General features: G+C 37.5%; 3 protein-coding genes across 3 annotated transcripts; 1 reads left to right on the top strand and 2 right to left on the bottom strand.

The window, feature by feature from the left end:
• Positions 1–4649: 4649 nt before the first annotated feature.
• LOC130722751 (glycosyltransferase BC10-like) lies at positions 4650–12373 on the bottom strand. Its single transcript, XM_057573576.1, has 11 exons — positions 12181–12373; positions 10997–11506; positions 10341–10439; positions 9149–9249; positions 9000–9071; positions 8779–8869; positions 8239–8319; positions 7246–7305; positions 7039–7161; positions 6682–6720; positions 4650–5195 (listed from the first exon to the last, which is right to left on the bottom strand). The coding sequence occupies exons 2-11, from the start codon at positions 11375–11377 to the stop codon at positions 5067–5069; spliced, it is 1176 nt and encodes a 391-aa protein (XP_057429559.1). The 5' UTR covers positions 11378–11506; positions 12181–12373; the 3' UTR covers positions 4650–5066.
• Positions 12374–13281: 908 nt separating this feature from the next.
• LOC130725590 (uncharacterized) lies at positions 13282–15091 on the bottom strand. Its single transcript, XM_057576808.1, is given in 5 exon segments — positions 13282–13478; positions 13481–13951; positions 13954–14038; positions 14522–14809; positions 15053–15091. Coding segments are annotated over 5 exon segments (1080 nt in total).
• Positions 15092–16653: 1562 nt separating this feature from the next.
• LOC130722342 (defensin-like protein 183) lies at positions 16654–17308 on the top strand. Its single transcript, XM_057573036.1, has 2 exons — positions 16654–16751; positions 16876–17308. The coding sequence occupies exons 1-2, from the start codon at positions 16691–16693 to the stop codon at positions 17205–17207; spliced, it is 393 nt and encodes a 130-aa protein (XP_057429019.1). The 5' UTR covers positions 16654–16690; the 3' UTR covers positions 17208–17308.
• Positions 17309–24187: the final 6879 nt, after the last annotated feature.

Here is a 24187-nt window from a genome sequence, read left to right as displayed (position 1 = left end):
GTCTGTCACTCTGGATCACACTCTGCGAGAAGGGAATCGAGTAGTTGATTTCCTGGCTAAGGAGGGTGTTCATGGCGGTAGCAGATTAGTGGTGCATGAGCTTTCGTTGGCTGGCCGCTTTTCATGCTTACAAGGGAATCGTGTTCTTGAGGAGCTAGTTTCTTGCTTTTGGTTTTTGTGTTTCTTTTAGGCTTTCATTTACCCAAAAAAAAAAAAAAAAAAAACTGATGGGAACAACCTTTCCCATCTATGGAGACAAGTTCAAAAGGACTCAAAACAATGAGAACCTTAAACACCTCAAAGTGATGCTCCTACATAGCAGCACAATAATTAAAAGAACCAACATACCCAGTGGACTAACAGAACTATCCTCTAGGATATACAGATTTTTGTAATCACCTTATATAATGTTCACTCAAACCCACATCTAAAACAAACAACAGTACAAGACTCCAATGCCTATCTAAAACAAGAATTTAAATTGCTGAAGAAAGCACTTGGCGAAATAGACCCTCTGTTGCATTCAAATCATCCACAAGCTGGAGACACTACATAAGTGCTATCCTCGAGCTCATTCTCTATGAACCATCCCTGCTTGTTCAACAAATGCAAATCTGCATCCTCAGTGACCACGTCATAGATATTGCCAAACTCTCTAACCCGAGAATGCTTCCCTTGCCAATGGCTCATCTACATGAATCGGTTCCTCTAAGCAAACCCATAGAGGAGCATCCCTATTGCAGCCTTTATTAGCCAAGAAGTCAGCTCGACATTGCTTTCTCTGTAGATATGTCTCACTTCCATACAGTTTACCTCTTGAATTAGAAAATCAATTTTGTTCAATTCATTAAGTAGCCTCCAAGGCCGCTTTTCCTTTGATCCCACCCATCAACACCACAATAGCAGAGTCATTCTCTATAATTATGTTACGAAATAGGAATTCTTGACAGAAGATTAGTGCATGTAAAATGACTTTTACCTCAGCTTCATATGCACATCCAACCCCAGCATTGATTGCAAAATACCCCTGAATTTTACTATGTATTTCTCGAATGATCCCCCCCCCCCCCACTCCAATTGGCCCCGAATTTCCTTTTGATGCTCCATCCACATTGCATTTGAGAAGACCAGTAGATGGAGGGCTCCAACCAGAAATCCTTGCGGGTTTTTGCACTTGAGGCATCCTTATGTTACTCAAGTTTCTCATGATATGATATGTATCATAAGGGCATCCCTTCCATGCTATTTTAACCCACCACGAGACCTTCATCAAGTGGATATCCCACACCTCGTTTAGATCCAATTCCTTCCCTTTAAAGATAATGGCATGTGGATAGAGAAAAAATTGATAGAAAAGCTTACCTTTTCAAATAAAATTTTCATGCTTTTCTAGTACATTTTAGTCAAATAATCTTTGAACAAAATTTTTAATAGAAAAGCTTTTCATGATTTTCTAGAAAAAATTCAAAAACGTGAATTAATAGAAAAGCATTTCACGATTTTCTAGAAAAAAATTGATAGAAAAGCTCCATTGATGTGAATGAGATGAACAAAATTGTCTTTCACTATCTTACACCAAAGGGCTAATATGATTTTCAAATAACATGAAACCTAACCTTTTAGTCAAATAATCTTTGAACAAACTTTGACTTAATTTAATTAGCATATAGGTTTGAAAACGATATAACCTAAGTCATGTACACCGGGAGATCGAGGCTTGACGTATTTCTATCCCATTAATCAATGCTACGTAGTTTCAAAAAAAAAAAATCAATGCTACGCAACTCTTGATAGACCTATAAAAAGCACATACAAACTAAACTAGAGAATCCAATTCAAAAGAAGATTGATAAACTCAAAAGATTTATCTCTTCATCATGGCAAACGGCATCTCCAACTCATTTCATTTCTCTGTTTTCATAATTTTGGTGATGACCATAGGTAAGTCTCTAATTTAAATTAAAGTACCAACAACATTTGAGACCTCACTAATCTTTTTTTAATTCTTTTTAATTATTGGGAGCGTAGTGCAATTGGCGACAACGGTGGTGGAAGGCGATCAGATTGAACCTGGTAGATGCTCAGAAGCTTATTACTGTGATGAAAAAGCAAATCCAAATTGTTATAAGTTCTGTTATACTCGCCATGCTGCCGAGACGAATCCAAATGGGTATTGTTTTATGGGCATATGCAACTGTTATTACGATTGTCCATGGGCTGCACCAGGTACAAGGTATTGCAAAGCTGCCTATGGAAATTGCATCGATCCTGCTACTGCTGCATCTCAATGCAAAAAAAGCTGTTCGGATTTTGGAGCCGGTACCATTTATGATTGTATCCATACACTCTGTGTTTGTGAGTATACCTGCTGAGACCGCCTTGATTGTGTGACGAGCGATTAGTCAGTCACATGATCAAGTGTGAGATATCTTAGTAAAGAAAAAAAAGATATTATTGTTGTTCTATGACAAATAAGAAAAATTGAAATAAAATAATTATTTCAAACTCACTTGGTTATTTTGGTACATGCTGGATATATAATTTGCGAATTATATGATTTATGACACTTTTTTTTGAGCACCGCTATAGGGTACGAGAGAGAGAGGCACGATGAGGCACGAGCTGACGTGGACACTAAACAGTGAAGCACTGAACTCTTTAATTTACGATTTTGCCACTGTTCCCAATTCCTCTCTCCAACCCCAATTTTCCCATTCCTTGTTCCTTGTTCACTCAGAAAACCCCAACCCCATCTGCTATTTCCTACAAAAATCGAATCTTTTCTCCAATTCAAGCTTCCATGGAGTATTCACTGACTTGGTCAAGAGAAAGGGTCTTGATTCCAAGTTCAAAATCGATTCTGCTGGCACAATTGGTTACCACGAGGTGGGTATTTCTATAAGCATTCTTATATCAAGAAAAAGCTCATTTTGTTGGGGAAATATCAATTTTTTAGCCTTCTATGTGGAACCCAGAAACTTATTACCCATCTTGTTCTTCAATTTCTTCCTCAATCTCTCCCTCACCCAACTCCAAATCTGAGGAGGTTAGTTACTTTACAGATAAAACCCAAGAAAACAAGGGTGGAAGTTAGCTACTTTGCAGTGCCTGCTTGTGCCATAAAGCAGTTCTGTTGATTGTGGGGATTTAGTGTTACATGGATGGTGTGGTGAATCAAAAGGGTTGGAATGGATTGAATGTTCATGGGATTTTGCATTGAGAACTCAGTTCTTTTATTTTTATTTTTATTTTAAAAATGTCAATTTTTTTATCTCGTGCGTGGTCGTGCGTCTAATGGCTCGTGCCTTCTATCATTTTCCCTTTTTTTTTCATCCCTATTTCATTCATTTTTTTCATATTTCTTTTCTTCTATCGCATCAACTATAATATTTCTTATTTTTCTTTCATCTGCCTATATCTCTCCTAAAGGTCTGATTCTACAGGTCCAATTTCTCCTTAAAAAAAAGTTTTTGAATTTGTGTATTGTACAATGTACATTAAAAACCCCCGGCTAAGGAATAGTTTAATGATGATGTGAATATTTTTTACTCAAATAAGGTTTACTCAAGTGAATGGTACATGCATGTGATTAGACCGCACGAACTGTGCAATAAATTCTTACTTTTATGAGATAATGAAGATCGATATATAATAAATATTAATAATTTTTATGCATTATTACTAGTGCTTATAAAAAAATGCATTATTACTAGCTATTTTAATCAAATTGTCTTTATGATTGATAATATAGGAAATGAGTACATTAGGCAATTTCAATGAGCATTATTTTCAAATAATGGTCCTTAGATGACATGTCTTTTTTCATCAAGATCTTATCTAGTGGTAAAATGGGCTTGACACGCTGGGTTAGCGCATTTGACCATTTTTTGCGGGTTAAGTTGAGATTTTGAACCCCAAATTCTAGAAGTGGTTTTGATGGATCGATTGCGGGTTGGTTAGGCCTACCCAACAAGTCATATTTTCACCTTTATTTGTAGATTATGTTTTGTCTAAAACTTTCATAACTGCATGACATTATTGTTTATAATTGTTGATTGATTATTTATTAGTAAACTCTTATTGATAATTATAGAACACATATAGTAATATTAAGAAGATTAGTTGAGTTCGTATCAATGAAAAGATGACATGACAGCTATCCACGATTTGGTGAAGGTCATTGACACTTAAACTTGATAATTGCTCTTGAAGTTACAATTACATTTTTAATAACAAGGCACAGTAAATATTTATTTGATATTGTCATTGGTGAGACTTTCTTGTTAAGCTCATAACCTTCAATGATAAAGAGCAAGTATAATATTGTAATGATTCTAATTCTACTTGTATCAACATATAAAATGTGAAAGATTTCGTAAAATTACTCATTGCACAACTCTTTTTATTTCACTACATTCTCGAAGTGAGTCAACCCACCAACCTGTCCACCAAAATATGAGTTAGGTTGAGACTTTAAAACTAAATGCCAAAAGTGGGTTAACCGAGCGCAACCCATATTTCGCAACAATGTTAACCTTGGGACAAAATCAGTCTACACAATTTTCACCAATGTCTCAACAAAAATTTACTTTAAGGTAGTAGTTTCTAATGGCACAACATATTTTAAACTCTCCTTTTCCAAGATTACCTTAAGAAGAAAACCGAAAACAAATAGATTTGGCGTGAAAAACAGGAAAAGCATGCACGAATTTAAGCATTGCATGAGATAGCAATACTGGTAAGCTTTGTTCATAGCACATAACGATGAACAAATACCACCAACCACGAAATGAGCTTTATATGATTCCCCCAAAATTTGTCAAGAAATTAGGAAACTTCAATAACCCACAAAATGGAAAGGGGGGAGTCAAGCTATCAATCCCTAAGGCCATAAAATCAAGCCTCCTATCTGTACATTAGGCCACCCTACCTGCAATGACAGTGTTGGCAAATGATCAAACCTCAATAATGCTGTTATTTACAATCCCCTTTTCCCCATGAGAAACCAAGATGGGGGCTGAAGGCTACATCTGATCTAACAATTATTGGCGAAAAAAAGTACTGCCTCAAAATGATGAGTAATTTGAAAAAAGCTGCAACAAATTGTCCAGTGTTCCAGGAGTGAATTTCCTAGCAAATAGGTAACATGGCTTCTGAATCCCATTCCATAAACAAGGCCATCTTTGCACTTCATTCTGTAGCAACACATTATAATTTGTCATATCGCTTAGGCTTAATTGCAAATTTGCTCCCTCGTCTTTCATCATTGTGCAATTTTCCTCCCCCAAGTTTAAAACGAGCGAATTCACTCCCTCATGTATCAATTTGTGAAAATTGACCCCTTCCGTTAGTAAACCGTTAAAGTTTGACGGAGTTGACGTGGCTTGCTATTTACACCCCATATTTCCTATTTACACCTACACTCTCTATTTTTTACAGATGACCGAGGTTGTATCATGCCACAAAGGTAATTTTTTATTAAAACATTATTTTGTGAATTAAAAAAATTCCAACCTCTTCTTCATCATTTTTATCTTCCTGGCTCTATTTGAATCTTCATCTACCACCTAATACTCATCTTCATCTTGTGAAAAAAACCCAGGAACCATAAACTGAAAAATCCTACCCAAACACAACCCAGAAAAATCTCTCTCTTCCCCAAACCCAGAAGCCCTGCAAAAATCACCCCCAAACCCATTACCACTTGAATCAGCTTCAAACTCCATTTGATCTGTAAGGAGAGTAAGAAGACAATGCCACTTGAATCAGCTTCAAACCCACCCAACCCACACTCCACAACCTCCACTGCTCTCACCACCAATTCGTCACCCGCCCCCACCTCCACTTCATCGTTAGCCTCCACTTCTCCAACCTCAATCTCTCCAGTACCATCGACCTCGACGCCTCGCCGAGATTCACCGACATCCCCCTGCTTCACCACTTCCTCCTCCTCCTGCCGGTGATGCTGATGCGGGTGGTGGTGGTGATCCTCGTCTTCCAAATCGGGGATCCCCTCTTCTTCTGTCACGCTCTTGGAGTCGCGACTGGGGGTGGGCGTGTAGTGAGGGTGCGGGCCTGCTAATCTTCATGAAATTCATGTGAAAGTTAGAGGGACTTGTGAGGTGATGGAGATGATGGTGAAGAGGAAGAGGGAGAAGAAGGTTTAGCATTAGAATAGGCGAAATGGCCAATGGGTATGATTGTTGTTGTTCTTGATGAAGCTGTTGATTTGTTAAATTAAATATTCAATTTTTCTGTTTGTGGAATTGTTGTTGCTTTGAAGCATGGAGAAAATTGTTGTTGGGTGGTTTGGATTTGATTCATCAATGGTGGGTTTTGTGGTGGGTTTGGGTAAGATAAGACTTGTTCAATTAAGCCATTTGTATTCAATTTTTATTTCATTTATTTTTTCCTTTATTTTTGTTTCTGATTGAGGGGTGTGGTTAGTAAAAAGAGGATGTGAAAATAGCAATCGCCGTTAGAAATTGGACGGAAGGCTAACGGAAGGGGTCAATTTTCACAAATTGATACATGAGGGAGTAAATTCGCTCGTTTTAAACATGGGGGAGGCAAATTGCACAATGATGAAAGATGAGGGAGCAAATGTGCAATTAAGCCTATCGCTTAATAGTGAAACATTAAGTCAGAATCAGGAGCGCTCTCAGATATGGGATAGCATACCTTCTTCTCACTGGTGACGTGCACACTTACATCAATGGACTGCGAGTTAATATGAACATTACATCAGCTCAACTTGGTAAAACCAATTCAACAAGTAAAAAGAAGATAAGATATTCATCGTTTTTTCCCATGATGCAGAATAGGAAGCTTTAAAGAGTTTCGCAAAATGACAACTATACTAAGTAATGAAATTGGTGGCTAGAAGAACTAACTGCAAAGAATAAAATATCAGAAACAAGAACCAAAATATGCTGGCAGTCAACATGTAGTCTTTACACACGCACCAAAGATGTCTCTTTAAGGAATAAAAATTGTATAGGCCTTGTTGTGTAAGTTACAGTTATAGTAACACCATACCGTGATATTCTTTAAAAGCCCATATGTAACATCTTGAGCCTTATAGGATTTTGGATGCCATTTCCTCTCAGACCAGTCAACGTGAGTTACTGACCAGTTCGCAATTCCACCAGGATCGACAATCTAAAACAAATCTTAGCCAATTAGCTGAAATTTGAAACCTGTCAAAACAGAGACTTGTTTTACAATTGAAATTCTCATTCTCACCTTGAAGAAGGTGGGTAAGTAATGCTCATCCGCAATGCAATTTTTCCCTTCAAAACCAGGCTGTAATATCAAAGGTATTAATAATAATAATTGAACAATGTAATTGAATTTAGAGAATATTAAATCACACTTCCATAGCCATTCAACCATATAATATAATTTCCACAAAAAACTCTATCCTGCCTGCAAAAATAAAACATTTCTTTTCTAATTTGAATAGCTGTGCTGGTGCATATTTAGGATCTAACATTCTGAATATCAACAGAAGAAGCACGTGCTATGCAAGTTTTAACAAAATAAATATGATCCAATACTAGGATGATATGGAAGTTTTTCAAATAACTTAAATTCTGCATATAAGACGTAACATACTAATAATGATTTTTCTTGGAGTAGGTCAGCATTAGTAGTTTTCTAAAATAACGAATTTTCCAGCTATTGGTAATCAGAGTAAAAAAATGAAGTTGCTCCCATGAATCCAATTCATTATATTCAACGGAAAAGAGAATGAGGGAAGAAGAACTTTTTTCAAGCGGAAGAACTAATAACGTAGGTCTAAAGCTTAATTTTTTAAGTAGATGTCACGAGACTTGAGCTAAAACACTTAAGCTAAAACAAAGAATTCCAAATCAAAACAATATTTCTGTGCAGATGCACTAACTCTCATAAGTCAATTTTTGCTGTCTTGGTCGTCTTATCTTCCTTCTTAAGAATTGATCCGGAAGTCAATTCTGATTAGCAAAAGTCTGGTAAATCATTGATTCATCTACTGTCAAAGTCAAACATATGACTCATTTACAAGTTTAATAGATCAAAATGTTTTCATTTTTTATGTTAAAACTTAAAAGATTACAACATGCTATACTTGCTTGGTTAGAATACAGTGCCAGTTCAAAGTAAACTTAATAGGTAACACAAGAAAAATTACAAACTATTAACAATAAAAGAAAATTGCTTTGGACTTTTAATGGCAATAAGATTTAAAAACTACACCTGACAGAAATCCTGAAATTTTGAGTAATAAAGATGGTCAGCCACAACTATATCAGCATGCTGCCGCTTCATAGAAAACCACTGCATAAAGAATTTAACAGTGAGGCGAAGATATCTAAATGGATGAGATATTTAAATGAGCTACGAATTAATATTATATAAAAACATTCATGCGCTTGTAAATGGGTGCATTGGACCACAGTAGGATGCCGATTGGACTATCTAAAGGAATAAAAGGAAGTGGGAGATTTCAGGCAAGATCAAAGAGATACTTCTATTATTGAGAATCTATCGACCACTATACTATAAGATAAAAGACTTGACTACTGCAATGTGTTGCATACGACTCACTAGTAAAGCCTATTGCTGTAAATCATGGTCATGTCCATTAATCCAATTGGTATCCTGTGAAAAAGGCAATTGTAAAATAAAGTAGCCTAAATACTATGTTCAAATTTCACATTCCTGTATAGTAATATGTAAAGTTTCCACTCAAATTATCGTGCAAGCAGCAACAAAACAATTTAAGCAAAAAATCACCTGAGCACCCTTTCTGAAGTCCTTAATCTCCACTTCAGGTAACATATGTTCTGAATACCTGCCATTGCCATGAGGACCAGGATCCCGAAAACTAAAATGAAAAACGAAATGGGTGCATTAGTTGAGGACACCAAATTGATAACAAAAAGTAGAGACCAGAAGAACAATCAACTCTATGGGAGGAAAACACATGGGAATACATTACGCAAATCATGACATACCTGTCCACGAAGCTGATATTTGTGTGTACCAGATAATGAAAAATATAGTCAAAATTAAAGAGTGGCACACAGCTGCAAAACCCACGCAAAAAAACATCAGAAACCAAAATAAATAAACAATAAGTAATGCTAATTACTATGGAAATTACCTATCAGAAAGTAAAACAAATTGCTGGTTATCAGGATCTTGTAGGGCATTTGCCAATAGTCGTCTCTCTGCATCAATCATGGAAATTTTACCCCATACCACCTGCAACATGTAACTAATTATCGTCAGAGCTGCTAACTAGTTAACAACTGATAGTTACACTTGCTACTGGCCTACCGCTATTGCTACTTTCAAGACCAATAGTTGACCTTAATGCCTTAAGCAACTCTTTGAAAAATATACCAATTAATGATTGGTGGACTGGGCGAGACCCCAAGGGCCCTCGCCCAGGGACGTTTGTTTGGGGGCGACACGCGAGCCAGAGAGTTGGGCCCTCTCCCAGGAGGCCCAACTGGCCCACTAAGGGTGGTCAGGAACGCTAAGCCCAGCCCCAAGCCTATAAATAGGGGGCGGGTATCAATTGTAAGGGACTCTTAGCTCATTTGAGAAATAACAAGCTGGAAATTCAGTTACTTTCTCTCTCTAAGAGGTTATGCTCTAAACTCTCTCTAGATTCTCACATCACGATCCTTTCACTCTAGGTACCATACCTCATCTCTATGTTCTTGGATAGAACAATTGAAAACAGGATGTATTGCTGAAGCATTTTCATAATAACAAGGATACTAATAATGACGACAATGATGACGATGATGATATATAAATAATAAATAAGTTCACACAGGTCAAACTAGACTGAAATTGTTGGCTTCTAAGGCTATGCTGAATCCTAGGGTTATGTGAATAAGTAAACAAAATACACTATAATATAAATCTCATTTCTGGATAATGAGAAGGGAAGTGTGAAATTGCAGCTTTAAGTTACCGATGTAAAATATTGGAATCCTAGATGATTTCGATGAAGAACCTACTATGCATTATATCCCCGGACATGTTTATTAAATTCTTACACCATCAGTTAATGTCTAAGTTGACAATAAGTCCAGAGGGGTCTTGGTTTCATATCTATATTCGGGCCCTCAAAAGCAAGAGGTTCAATTTGATCATAACTTGAGCAAAAGGTGAAGAGGTGTCACATATATTTAAGGGTACAAATAAAAAGGATATTAAAGAAAACCAAGAAGTCATATACCTTTAAATAATGATTTTCATTGAAGAATATAATATGACACGATAGAGTCGACAGATGACAGATAGTAGTTAACTGAACAGTTAAAAGACAGATTGTCCACCTGGCTGCTGCGTATATCCCGATTAACAAAATAACGGCTCACATGAACTGGTTTAGTCTTAGATGCGTGCACATAAACAGAGAACTTCCCTTCATGACCCTGCCAAAAAGGAGAAGAACATTATTCCAGGTAAGTACGCAGTACATAATGAATGTGATCCAGAAGCAAAGACAATAAACCAACGAAATCATAAGTACAAGTCTGATTCTAGTACATTATCAACAATTTATGAATAAAAGATATGATGTCTATTTTGCAAATTAACATTTTATGGATCAAATACTAAACCGAATCAGTACTTTCAACTAAGCACCCAAGGCTGTGACATCTTTGTCACAACAGTTTCCAAGAACACCTCATATCTAACAGGGAGGAGACTGTAATTTTGCAATAAGTTGCAATACCACATTATCCATTTCTTTCAAATGCAACGTTGTTGATTGATAAATTTAAAAAATTAACCTTCAATCAAGTTAAACCACATTCCTTTGCCCCTCATTCCCTTATAGCAAGAAAGATCATTAACAAATTTGGCTACTCAGCTAGAGGTGCATTAGACCACTACCCCTGTTTACCATTCAAATTCAGTGCATCAAAATAATTAAATAATAATATGATACAAAAACAGATCAAATAGACAGGTAACAAATCCTTACTTGGAAAAATTTATCCCACAATTTTTCAAATGGTAGAGAACCAGGCGTCAAAAACATGAAGGCAATTTTTGGATTTTGTGAAACTGGTGGTGTGTTTAAAATATCCCTAATAACAGCATGTGATGCAATCTCATCATCGGTGTACTCCCTTGCAGGAAGAGGTGGAAGCTGATCAGCAATAACCTTGCACCCTCTAGAAGGAAAAACATAACAAGCTGTACTGCTTCTTAGGGGGTAGATATAAGCACATATGAGAAACACGCACACAAACAAAACCAGGACAATAATCCAAATTGGCTTCTTCACGGAAGGACGGTAGCGAGATCCAGGCAAGATCTGCATATCACCCATGCTTAGGCACCAAAACTTTGCTGTTTTCATCTATGTAAACAAATCACGGTTTTTGCTGTCCACAAATCTCCTTTCCTCATGGATCACCATTCCATGCACACACAAGAACTCAAGATAAACGCCTTACAAGATATCTTCAACGGATTGATGCTAAAAAATCTGAATCAAAACACAAAATGCAGATACATTAGCTAACAAGCCACCCACTTAAGTCAACTCAGTTTTGAACACAGACATCTAGACCCAGACAGACATACATGGTGCTCGCTATACAAAAAGGGAAGAGACTATAAAATCGACAGACATAACTCCACAAGCCATCAGAAACCAATTTTTCCATGTTCAACCACACATAATGCAGTACAAAGAAAAAATTCGGGTTGTAAATTTCAAACTTCAAGGGATAGTAGAAATCAATATATCTAAATGACCATTATACAATCCTAACATACTAGCTATTAAGGAGTGAGGAGGAACCACTGATCTGTGAGGTCAAAACCCAGAATTCTCTACTTCATTAACATTTAAAAAAGACCAAATTTTTACACATAACCCACATGCAATAGTATGATTACAAATCTAAAATCACAAAAGCAACATCATCTAGGAACCAGAAAAATATAATCTTTGGAGATTAAAAAAAAAAAACACAAAACATGAACAGTATTCATCATTCAATCTTACAAATGAATACTAAAACACAATCAATCAATCAATTCAACGTTTTTGGAGTAGCCCAGCTCAAAAAGCTAGAACAGAGTGAATACCCAATACTTTTTTTTCAATTTCCATGGAGTAATTGCAGCTAAACTCGACACAACAAGAGCATTTACCTGTGAATCGAAGGAATTGTGAGAACAAGAGAATGGAATTGGGTGGTGAAAGATCAGAAAACGAAGCGTTTTGAGTGTGTGTTTTGCTTTATCTCTGAGAAAGTGAGGAAAAAGGAACTCTTCTACTCAACTTGCAGTGGCAGACCAAGACGAAGGAACAGTCTCCCTCATGCACTGCAGCCAACGATTGGTCAGTTATTTTCTACTTTACTAATTTTTGTGTGTGCATATATTAAATGAATTTAAAAAAAAAAACTCATCAATTAAGCTAATACTTGTGGTTTGCCAGCCGACACTACACGCTTGATAAGATGACTGAGGATATTATTGTCCTTCCGTTAGCGTTGATGTACATATTGACTTATGTGGCTTTCAAAAAAAAAAGACTTATGTAGGACATGAGTTGATAGACTGATACTAATGTTGACTGTCAATGCAGATTTGATGATGAGTTACTGCCATTTGTTTACTGCTTAAGGCTCTCTAAATTGGTCTCTCTTCTTCATGCCAAACAATATCCCTGACTTGGAGTTAATATGCTTAGTATTTCCAAGTCAATGGTACTTTTTTGTCAATGAGATCGTCAGTTTGGAGACACTCAAGTAGTTAATAAATGATGTAAGTTATCATCAAATTTGTTGTGATAATTATAGACAATGTACATATACACATTATATTAATATTGTGCTTAGAAATTAATAAGTTGGGCACATGATAATTTAAGTGATGAGTTAGAGTTGTTCATTAAGTTCCTGAATGATAGCTCGTGGTAAGAGTTAGGGGACATATGCGTTGAGTGGGGGAGGTCCAGGGATCAACTCTTGGAGGGTGCAATTTATATTTCCGGTGTATAAAAGAAGAGTTTGTTCATTAATTGAGCATACTTGAGTTGGTGAATACTGGTCACTCTTGGCTACAATTTCCATGTCAGGTTGCTCTACAACTCGGGAAAGAAAACAAAAAGTGATCCAACCTGAAATGCATAGCAACCTGACATGAAAGTTGTCACCAAGAGTATCAAATGCATTACTACTCAAGAAATATCAAAAGTTCAACCGCTCCAACTAACTCAACAATTTAAAACAAAAGTAAATTCAAACATCATGAAGATGAATTCCGGGTTCTCTCTTGGCTGCAACATCCCAAAAGCATGATGCATAATTCCATCTCTTGACCAGGCTCTAGATGAATTCCAAGAAGCTCATGACCAGCTTCCTCTAAGTTTACGGTGGACATGATGGTTAAATAAATTGTCCTTCGAAGATTGATCAGATTTGTCTTTGTTTCATCTTTTATTTAATTTGCATACTTTCTTCATCCGATTCATCATCTTCATCTGCCTCTAGACAAGCATTAGTAAAGGAACTTTCCTCATCATCCGACTCCTCACCCAATATTGTTTTCTTTAACTCTTGATAACATTTCTCATTCTCCAGATAATCGGAATCGAGTTTGAATATATCAAGAGAAATTTCTGGTTCTATGACCTCATCTAAGGAGACTTGATGAGTTAACTGGTCTCCCAGCTCCACAAGGTCTAGTTCAGGGCAAACAGCTGGATAGCCCTGAAACTTGGCTTTCCTTATCACGAATAAGCCTTCAATCGAAAATTGGACACGGTTGTCAATTTCTTATTCATGAAGAATTCCTCGAAAAGGCTCAAACATACCATGGAGGCCTTTCGCTGAGAGCTCCTGTAGGATTGAACCACATTCCGTGACAAAACCAACAACTACTTCAACACTGTCATATGTAGGCTTCTCAAGCAAACTGTGAGCAACTCTAGAGCAATGATCTCATTAGCCACTTGCTGATTCACCAAGTGTGTTAAAAACTTAACATAAGCTAGCAATTGAGGCTACAACAAATGAATGAAGAAAAAGTTAGAAGTAACAATAACATTCATCGATCATAGAAAATGGACACAAAGCGAAGAATAAACTCTCTTAGGCTGCAAGACAATAACATTCATTGATCATAAAAGCAACAACAACATTCATTGATCATAGAAAAAAGGACACAAAGCGAAGAAATAAGCTCTCTTCAGCTGTAATGCAATAACATTCATTGACCATAGAAGCAACAATAACATTCAATGATCATAAAAAAAGGACACAAAGTGAAGAAATAAGCTCTCTTAAGCTGCAATACTATAACATTCATTGATCATAGAAAGCAACAATAACAATCATTGATCATAGAAAAAGGACACAAAGCGAAGAAATAAGCTCTCTTATAAGCTGCAAGACAAAAACATTCATTGATCATAGAAGTAACATTAACATTCATTGATCATGGAAAAAGGACATCAAATGAAATCATATCACATGACATCAAATACCTTGTCATTCATTTTACAAGCTATCTTAATTTGCAAGACAATCCTCTTGAGCAAAAGCTCCCCCACCTGAGGAAACTTGGCATTCACAACAACAACCAAAGCAGCAAACACTTGAGTAGAACCGGGCGACGAGATGTTAGTAGTATTAACCTTGTTGACCAACCCATTAATGTTCTTCCTCAATGCATTCCAAGTTAACCTATGATACTCAAGGCTTCTCTTGTCTTCAACTTCCTTCATCATCCTATCCAACTTAAATAGGGGAATGTAAACCCCGCCACTACCTTCCTAAGTGTCTTTCTACCTACCATCCCAGTTCATGTTCCTATCATCTTGCCGGCGATCATTGCCTCTACGGAGGCCACCGTCATCCTCGTTGTACATTCGCTGGAATTCTCTCTACCTGTCTTCCTCTTCTGCCTTTTTCCGTTCTCGTCGATTGTGATTTAGGCGCACCCTATCGCCCTCATCCTTTACATCCTACACCCTTTTCTTCCTACTATCTTCTTCGTCCTCCGAATCACGACATGCCTTGCGGCGGTCCTCCTCGACGACTCGCTTTCTAGCCATGGTGGCGATTAAAAAAAAACCCTGATCTAATTGGAGGAAACAGAAAAAATAATTGTTTCGGTTCCAACAAGTTGTGAAATTTTGAGATTTATATTTAGTAGGTTAAACTTTAAATACAAAGTGTAAGGTAATTACATTATATTTAGAATACTTTCTTAAAAATTATTATTTTTATCGGAAAACTAGCAACAACAACACAACAAACCGAACAAACTACGAAACGACTAAAGAATCATTCAACAAAGGAAGCTCTAACTCTGGACCGTGTCGGTCAAGAGCGCGCATACCAAGGGGGCGGGACACATGAACCATGCTTAGCAAGTCAGCAGCAACATTACTGTCACGTGAATCCAAGACAAACTCACTCTCCGGCTCCTAACTAGAATATCACGGACCTCATGAAGCATTTGATCCTACAAATGTAGTCGAGCACGATCCGGATCAGGATCAACTAGAACGGAGACCAGGTTCGAGCAATCAACCTCATTGATACTTTCCTATATATGCCCACAATTCCAAACCAACAATAAGCCATCATGCAGAGTCATCGCCTTAGCCAAGCATTGTCACATTTCATCAACTCGTTATGTATGACGTAAAACCTTATATCCACTGACCAGCGTTATCGCACATCAAGCCACCACACATAAAGACTATTTGCAAACAAGTAATATTTATGGTTAACTATTCTCTAATTATTTTATAATAAATTATTTTATTCAATTATTTTAATAATTTTTCTCATTCTACTATTGATAATTAATATACTCATGAAAATGGAAGTAAATTTTTATTCAGAAATTAATATACTTATAATAAAAAAGAAATAATATATTAATTTTTTAGTGGATTTAAAACTAATTAATATTATTATAAACATTTTAGTAAGTGTACTACTATGCATGTAAAACAATTTTAGATTTAACTCTTGATACATAAGTAGATAATTAATATATTAAATAAGATAAGTATAGTTATATATATATAAATCTTAGTTAATTTTAAAATGAGAAAGACTTATATAATATAATTATTCAAGAAAAATAATCACTCTGACCACTGATATTCCTGCTTGGTGATGGTGAGTGATGGTAAAATAATCCAAGTTATATTTTGGAATAGCAATATTTTTTGTAAAATCTATTTCTCTTGAAAATTATTAACTATCAGAAAGTGTTTTGGGGTGAATTCCTTAGCAATTTATGATATTTTTCTTGACATTTACTATTATATCTCTCAAGCTCTGTACGAAGACCATCAACAAGAAAATACAAGAAAGATTTGGACGGAAATTAGTTGGGTCAATGGTTAAATTTTCTATTTCTCAAATTTTGTTTCGTAATAATAATTTTCTTTTCCTAAAAAATATGGTCAATGAATTCTTTCCCCAAGATAATAACATTTGGAGATAAAACTAACCGTTTATGTTTTGACTTGAAAATAGCTTTGACTAAAATAAATAATAATAATTTTTTGAAACCATAAAATAAGTAATTATAAACAGCATATTTTACTCAGGTTTTTCAATGATCTATAAATAGCACATAAAAAGCACACTAAAAATCCAATTCAAAAGAAAATTGATAGCAGTTTTCTCTAATGGCGAAACACATCTCAAACTATGTTCATTTCCTTGTCTTCTTAATTCTGGTTACCACAGGTAAACTCTCTAATATAGTGATACCAATCAAACTATAGATGCAAAGAGATCTCATTATAATATTTTTCCTCCATTTCCTTATAATTTATGTTGTTTGTTTTAACAAATTGTTGTGGGAGTGCAGTGGAATTAACAATGGGAGGAGGTAGATGCTCAGAACTTGTGAGTAGATGTGGTGGTTCACATCCAGATTGTGACCAAACCTGTAAATCCCAACATAACAACAGCAATGGAAAAGGGATTTGTCATGACAACATATGCACATGTTATTATGATTGTGGGTCTCCCTTACCCCCAGGCCCAGTTGTAAGGAAATGCCTTGCTGAGACTGGACCCTGCACTGATAATTGTGGTTCTTCCTGCTGCAGTTTTTGGTGTTCTGGGAGATTCAATCTTGCTACAGGGAGTTGTAATGCTGCACTTGGTAACTTGTGCATTTGTGAATATACCTGCTGATGAGTTATTGTTTAGCATATTGTAACTCACAGGTTGTGATAAATAAGTTGTAAATTGAAATCAACATATAAAGATATTATTAATAATATTTCAAACTTGCTTGAGTGATTGAATATTTTTGCATAACATTTCATGCGGCCCTTCCATATGTAAGGGATATTTCCTGTGACATTTCTTCTTTGGAGAGATGGGTATGCGGGCCGGTGCGGTTCATTTAGGCCATGTAATCATAATTGGTAAATAATAGCACGTGCGGGTTTTATGTTTTAACTATTAATTTTTTCTGTCAAAAAAAATTACACTATTAATTTTATGTCAAAAAATGACACTATTAATTTGTTATCAATAAATTTTATATTATTAATTAAATTAACTAATAATTAACTCATAAAAGTAAAATATTAAATAATTACATTTTTAAATGTTAATTATTAATCACTAATTGAGAAGATTAAAAACAATATAAATAGCACACTAGAAATTCAAATCCAAATCAACAGAAATCTGATAAAAACAAGATTTCTATCTAATGGAGGCATCTTCATATCCTTGTCCTTCTAATTAGCATAATCCATTTAGTAGTGGTAGGAGATGCTTGTTCTGAAATTGTGGGTTACTGCCCCACGGCGGAGGATTGCAACCGAGGTTGTAATATGCGGCACATTAATGGAGATGCATATGGAGAATGTCACTATACCTTATGCACCTGTTTTTACTCTTGTGAGCCTCCCTCAGGTCCACCTGTGAAGAAGAAGAGATGTGCTGGTTACGGTGGACTCTGCATTAACGGTCAATGCAGTGAAAATCGTTGTGCTCTTTTAGAAAATGGTATAGGGTTTTGTAGTCTTTGGCATGGTCAGAAATTGTGCATTTGTCAGCATGACTGCTAGTTGATGTATGTACTAGTTTCAGATACTCTTAATTTCTCCGATGAATAATGACAGAGATGGGAGGAGGTGATAATCCGACAGTGGCGCCATGGAATCGAAGGCATCAAAATCCGATGAACAACCAAGATTGGAGCCACAGGGCAAAGAAAATAGAGACCGGGAATAGAAGAAGTTCTGGGAACATTCGAAGACGAATAGGGAAAGCTTTGTTTGTGGATGGCTTGACTGACCAAACTTCCTACATCCAAGTTAAAAACGCCTTCGCTAGATTTGGCAGAATCTCAGGAGTCTTCGTGCAAAACACTAGGCGATGGCAACGGAGTAGCAAATTCGGCTTCGTTAGATTCTGTTTTGAAGCGGACGCAGAGAACGCTAGGAGTTGTATGAATGGCTCTTTTCTCAACGGAGCACCCATAAAGGTCTCGCTAGCTAGAGATCCTCAGGGCTCTCGTGTCCAGTCCCAGACCCCGGTAGCTACCCATTCTGCTTCTAGATCTGCGCCAAAACCAGAACAGGGGTCACGAATGAAGACCAGGAAGGCGTGGAGGATAAAACAGGGGGCCTCCCTTCCTTGCCCTCCTTCTGGCTATGATACACTCTTTCTCCCATCAGATGAGGATGAGGAGCGTGTCAGCAGAACACTCATAGCATCACTTAGAGGGGTCCAGAATGTCCAATCAGTAAAGGATTTCTTATCTTTAAATGGAGTACATCAAGTGAAGGGGCTGGAAATGGCACTGGAGTTTTGTGAAAAATCGGCCATGTTTCAATTCCTAGAACATGCTGGAGAAACTATGGGTAAAAAATTTGAAATGTTCAAACCAGCTACTATTTATTCCGTCCCCACCAGACATCTCGTCTGGCTCAGGATCAAGAATGTCCCATTGGGGTGCTGGAACTCTAGATTTTTCTCAAGTTTTGTATCACTTTGGGGGACATTTGTTAAGTTGGATGATAATACGCGTGATATGGAAGCCTTGGATCATGCCAGAGTTCTAGTTTCATCCTCATTGCCTACTATTCCAGATTGTGTTATCAGAGTTAAGGTACATGACAGAGTGATTCAGGTTTCGGTTCAGATGGAGGTTGCCCCTAATCGTTACCAGCCAAAGAATGACTCCTCAGGAATTTCGGGGTATACTACCATGCCCTCGGGTAGTGGTGACTCAAATCGCTCTTTTCTCTCCCCCGAAACCATCGTTGAAGAAACGGCGGAGGCGGCAGAGCACTCTGACTCAGGGGAGGCAGTTCCCGGTTACTCTATGGCTGGGGCAAACATAGTACTGTCAGAAAATCAGTCTGTAGCTATGCAGAGTATAGTAGCTGTCACGTGTCCCACCTCGGTTAGTACCCAAATTGACTACCTAAGGTATATTTTCAAATTTCTATTGAAAAGACCTGAAAGTTTGCGCAATTCCTATTGGTGCTCAACCTCTTGTGTCATATATTCTGGACCTTATCCTAGTAGAAAATTTTTCCTAGCTAATCTACCGTTCCTGCCTGACATGGTGAAAGTGGCTTTTAAAAATGTTCTCTTTAATCAATGGGTACCTAAGTCAATGGGTGAGGTCGATATGGCTGTCAGTCATCCGCCGTTTGTGAGAAGCGTGTCTCCCACCCTAAGATTTAAGGGTCAGCCTGCGCTACACTCAATGTTGAGTTTCCCTTTGCCCTTGCCTTTGGGCCTTTCAACTTGGGACGAGCCCAGTTTCTCCCTCTACGTGGATTTAGGCCGTGTGAAAGTTTCTATGCCTCCCCAATGTAATCCTCAAGCAGTCAAAGGAAAGGAGACTCTATTTACTGATAGTGGGTCCGGGCCAAGTGACACATTAGAAGGTGAATCCTGTACTCAGTATCGCTGTCTTTCCCCTTCTCCTGAAGCTGCGCCCACAGCTGGCTCCACTCCGATAACCCATCTAAATGACGCTAGTAAAAAACGAGTGAATTCTCAGAAAAAAAAGGGGTGCCAAACGAGGGGGAGTCAAGAAAATTAAGGCTTCACACGCGCCTGGCAGTAGTATTAGCGTAGCCTCTGTGGATGCTAGTTCTGGTATTGCAGGGGATCCTTCTCAATTGGCTCAGGTAAGTAACCAAACCCAAAATTCTTATGGGGTCCTCACTAGGTCCCATCGTGCTCTTTCTCTGGGTACGGAAGTAGGGGTTGTTCTCGAGTGCTCTGAAGAGGTGGCTCTAGCTGGTTTGTGTGAGCAAATTTCTTCTCATACTTCAAATCCCTAACTCCATGAAGTCACTGTGGGTTTCCTGGAATGTTAGGGGTATGGGAAAATCTACAAAACGTCTTGTGGTAAAGCAAAAAATTCGTAGTTCAAAACTGCTTTGGTCATCATTCAAGAAACAAAGATGGATGAGCACCGTAATAAGGTCCTATTAGACTGGGCAGCTTCCATGGATATGGGTATTCAGATTGTTCCGGCGAGTGGTTCTGCGGGAGGCCTTGTCACTTTGTGGAAGAAATCCTTATACTTGGTCTCTCAGGTATGGCAAGGTCAGCGTTTTATTTTAATCACTTTTTCCTCTGTGCAATCTGGTGAATCCTTCACAGTTGGGAATATTTATGGACCTCACAATGACAGTCAGAGGGAGGTATACTTCAAGGATATTGGAGATATCATGGAACAGATTTCAGGTTGTTTAATCATTGGTGGTGATTTTAACACAATTCTAAATGATGGTGAACGTAAAGGAAATGGGCTCAATTGTTTGGCCGATCCGCTTTTCCAATCGTTTGTAGGCGATTGGTCTTCTGCAATCCACGGCTGCTGCTGCTGCATGAGATGCAGGTTCCTTCCACCCATCTATCTATATACACGCATGATATTTTTAAGATTATGAAAGAAGACTCTATCATCTCAAAAGTTTTCAAAGAGGGCTGTTTTTGCTGTGTTGGGGCTGGAGAAAACATTCGTTTTTGGCTCGACCCTTGGGTGGATACCTCACCAATTTTTTTAAGGTTCCCTCGTCTTTTTGCTCTCTCTCAAGATAAAAATGCTTTTCTGAATTATGTGGGTCATTATGAGCATGGTAGCTGGACCTGGAATCTAAACCTCCGTCGTCGTTTGTTCGATTGGGAGACTGATTTGCAAAGACAGCTTTTTAGCTTCCTCAATCTGGTTGTGCCAGGTGATGGACCTGATTCGATCATTTGGACAGGAGATTCAAATGGTAATTTCTCTGTAAAAGGATTTTGCGCTGCGGTTGAATTGAGGATCTTTGGGGAACACTCGTGGTTAGTCCCAAAAAGAGTTCGGAAGATAGTACCGCCGAAAGTGGTGCTATTCACATGGCAATTGATGGAAGGTAAAGTCGCCGTCAAAGAGAACTTGATTAGAAGGGGAATCGTGGTAGAAAACGGTGATTGTGTGATATTTGTGGATTAGAAGGGGAATCGGAAAACCATCTTATGCTACGGTGCCAGAAGATATGGAATGTCTGGTGTGCAATTTTGGCAAGAGAAGAGGCTCTATTCTGCATTCCCTCTTCCATCCAAGACTGGATGATTGAGTGGCCTTCCCTAAGAGCCACCACAGACCCAATCTTATGGGAAATTATCCCGTATGCGGTGTTTTGGTCTATTTGGATTGCTCGCAATGATGTTGTTTTCAACCAGAAAGTGTTCTCCACTGATGCGGTTTGGGACATTCATATCATGAGAGTAATGTGGTGGGTTAAAGCTTGGTGGAAGGAGTGCCCTTTTTCAACCTTGGACTTTGCCCAACACTTTGAGAAGATTAGAATCAAATCAGCGGCTCCAAAAGTGAGATTGCCGGACTGGTGCCCTCCCCCCTCTGGTATGCTAAAATTCAACGTGGATGGGTCTTCCTGGGGGTGTCCGGGTGTTAGTGGTGCGGGGGGGGGGGGTTTGAGGGATGAAAATAGTATTATTCTGGGTCGATTCTCGCTTGCTGTGGGTGTCTCATGGGCTTATATGGCAGAAGTAAAAGCCATTCTTAATGCCCTTCTTTTCTGTAAAAATCACAGCTTCAAAAACATAATTGTGGAGAGTGATTCCTCCCTTGCTGTAGGGTGGGTGCTGACTAAAAGGAACCGTCCTTGGAAGCTCCTCAACGAACTGAATTTGATTGACCAACTTATGGTTGAAGTCGAGTGCTGTGGTGTCTACCATATATTCAGAGAAGCTAATACCAAAGCCGATTCCTTAGCCAAAGAAGGCTGTGATCGCAGCTCCCCCCTCATAGAGATTTTCCCTTCAAGTCTGGGTTTGACATAATTACTGCTAAAAGTTGTGGATGATGTTCCTGTGGGTCTTTGCCTTGGTGTGCCGTGTGCTGTCCCCCTCCGTGATGCTGGATCCTGGTGGTTTTTGTGTTGCGGGGAGGTTCCAGCCTCTTGCTGCAATCGAGCTGCCCTGTTTCCCTCTGGAGCTTTGTTTCTTTTTTCTGTGTTCTAATAAAATTTATATGCCAAGAACCCCCTCTTAGGTCTTGGACCCTGGCTGATGTGATCTGCTATTTTACGGATCTGCACTGTTTCTGATTTTGCTCCCTGGCATTTCGTGCTTCTGTTTCATTTAGTGGAGGCATCTCCCTGTGCTTTTGGTGATTATTCTCAGCTCAAGTGACTGGCGGTTGTGAATCAAGAGGGTACTTGATGTGATTTTGGTGTTCTTGCCTGTTGCTGGAAGCTTGCTCTAACTCCTGTCTTTCTTTTCAGCTCTCTGCTCTTTTGTGTTGTGGTAGCTTTAGTTTCTTTTTAAGTAGCCTAGTTTCTTTTATTGTTCTTTGTTTTCTTGTTAGTTGGTAGCCGTAACTTTCTTGCCTTCTGCTTCGTTTGTATCTTTCTTTTAGTGATAATATATTCAGCTTTCTAAAAAAAATGATAAGTAATATAATTTATTGTAATATCTCATTCTCATAATGATGCAGTATGTTTTTTTCGAGAAGAAAGAGTTTGTATTAACAAAAGGAGAATCATGAGAACAATCATCTCATGTTGTGAGAGATTGATCTCTTAACTAGGAGAGGATACTCAAAAATTTTAAATAAATTGTTAATAAATTGTTGAAAAGGTAAAAGACTAAGAAAATGGTTTTTTTTAATGTTTGGCTAACTTTGAAAAGCCCCCTTTAAAATTAATTTGGAGTCTAAATCCTTTTTTTTACCCTGGAAAATATTAATATATTAAAAGAACTAATGGATGGGTCATTGTCCATCCACCAAGTTAAATGGATGAGTCATTATCCATTCACTTTATAATTGGATGAATTGAATAAATTTAGGCCTAGACGAATTCGTTGTCTGGTGACTGGTGTGCTAGTCCAGCTGATTTAGAATGTGCAAGAGGTTCTTCGGTGTGGCTCCTCACTCCCGAATTTTTAGACTTGTCATTGTTATCGATATCGCATTCAGAAGTATGGTTTAGTTATGTTGTTTTCATCTTTCGTCTATGTCTTGTGTTGATTCGCGTTCCCTCCAATGCCGAGATGAGACTCTGTTTATGTTGGGTTTGCGAGACTTTCTCTCGTCACTTCTAGGTCCTCAAAAGATGCCTCTTCTCGTTGGTCATTTAATGCTTGATCAGGGGTTTGGCCATTGTGACTGTGACTTTTATTTTAATTTTTAAATTCTAAATAAATAATATTTTTTTGAAATTCTAAATAAATCAATTCATTTATGCTATTTTTATTTTTTTGAAATTTGAAATAAATCAATTCCTTTGCATTAATGACACTATTAAATTGTTATTAATAACTTTTTATATTATTATTAATTCAATTAAATAATAATTATAAATTTATATTTTTTTTATATTATTATTAATTCAATTAATAATCATAAAGAAATTTGAAATATTTATATTTAAAAAATTTAATTATTAATCACTAATTGAGAAGATTAAAAACAATAAATAGCACACTAGAAATCCACATCCGAATCAAAAGAAATTTGATTAAAAGAAGAAGAAGAAGAATTTCTATCTAATGGTGAACCTACATCTTCTTATCCTTGTCCTCCTAGTTAGCATAATGCATTTAGTAGTTGTAGGACATGCATGTGCAGAAATTGTGGGTTACTGCCCTACAACGGAGGATTGCAACCGGGGTTGTCAATC

Source organism: Lotus japonicus, chromosome 6 (assembly GCF_012489685.1).
Source record: "Lotus japonicus ecotype B-129 chromosome 6, LjGifu_v1.2".
In the NCBI taxonomy this organism is placed as follows: domain Eukaryota; kingdom Viridiplantae; phylum Streptophyta; class Magnoliopsida; order Fabales; family Fabaceae; genus Lotus; species Lotus japonicus.
The sequence above is the reverse complement of the archived record's forward strand: the minus strand, read 5'-3'. Positions and strand labels throughout refer to the sequence as shown.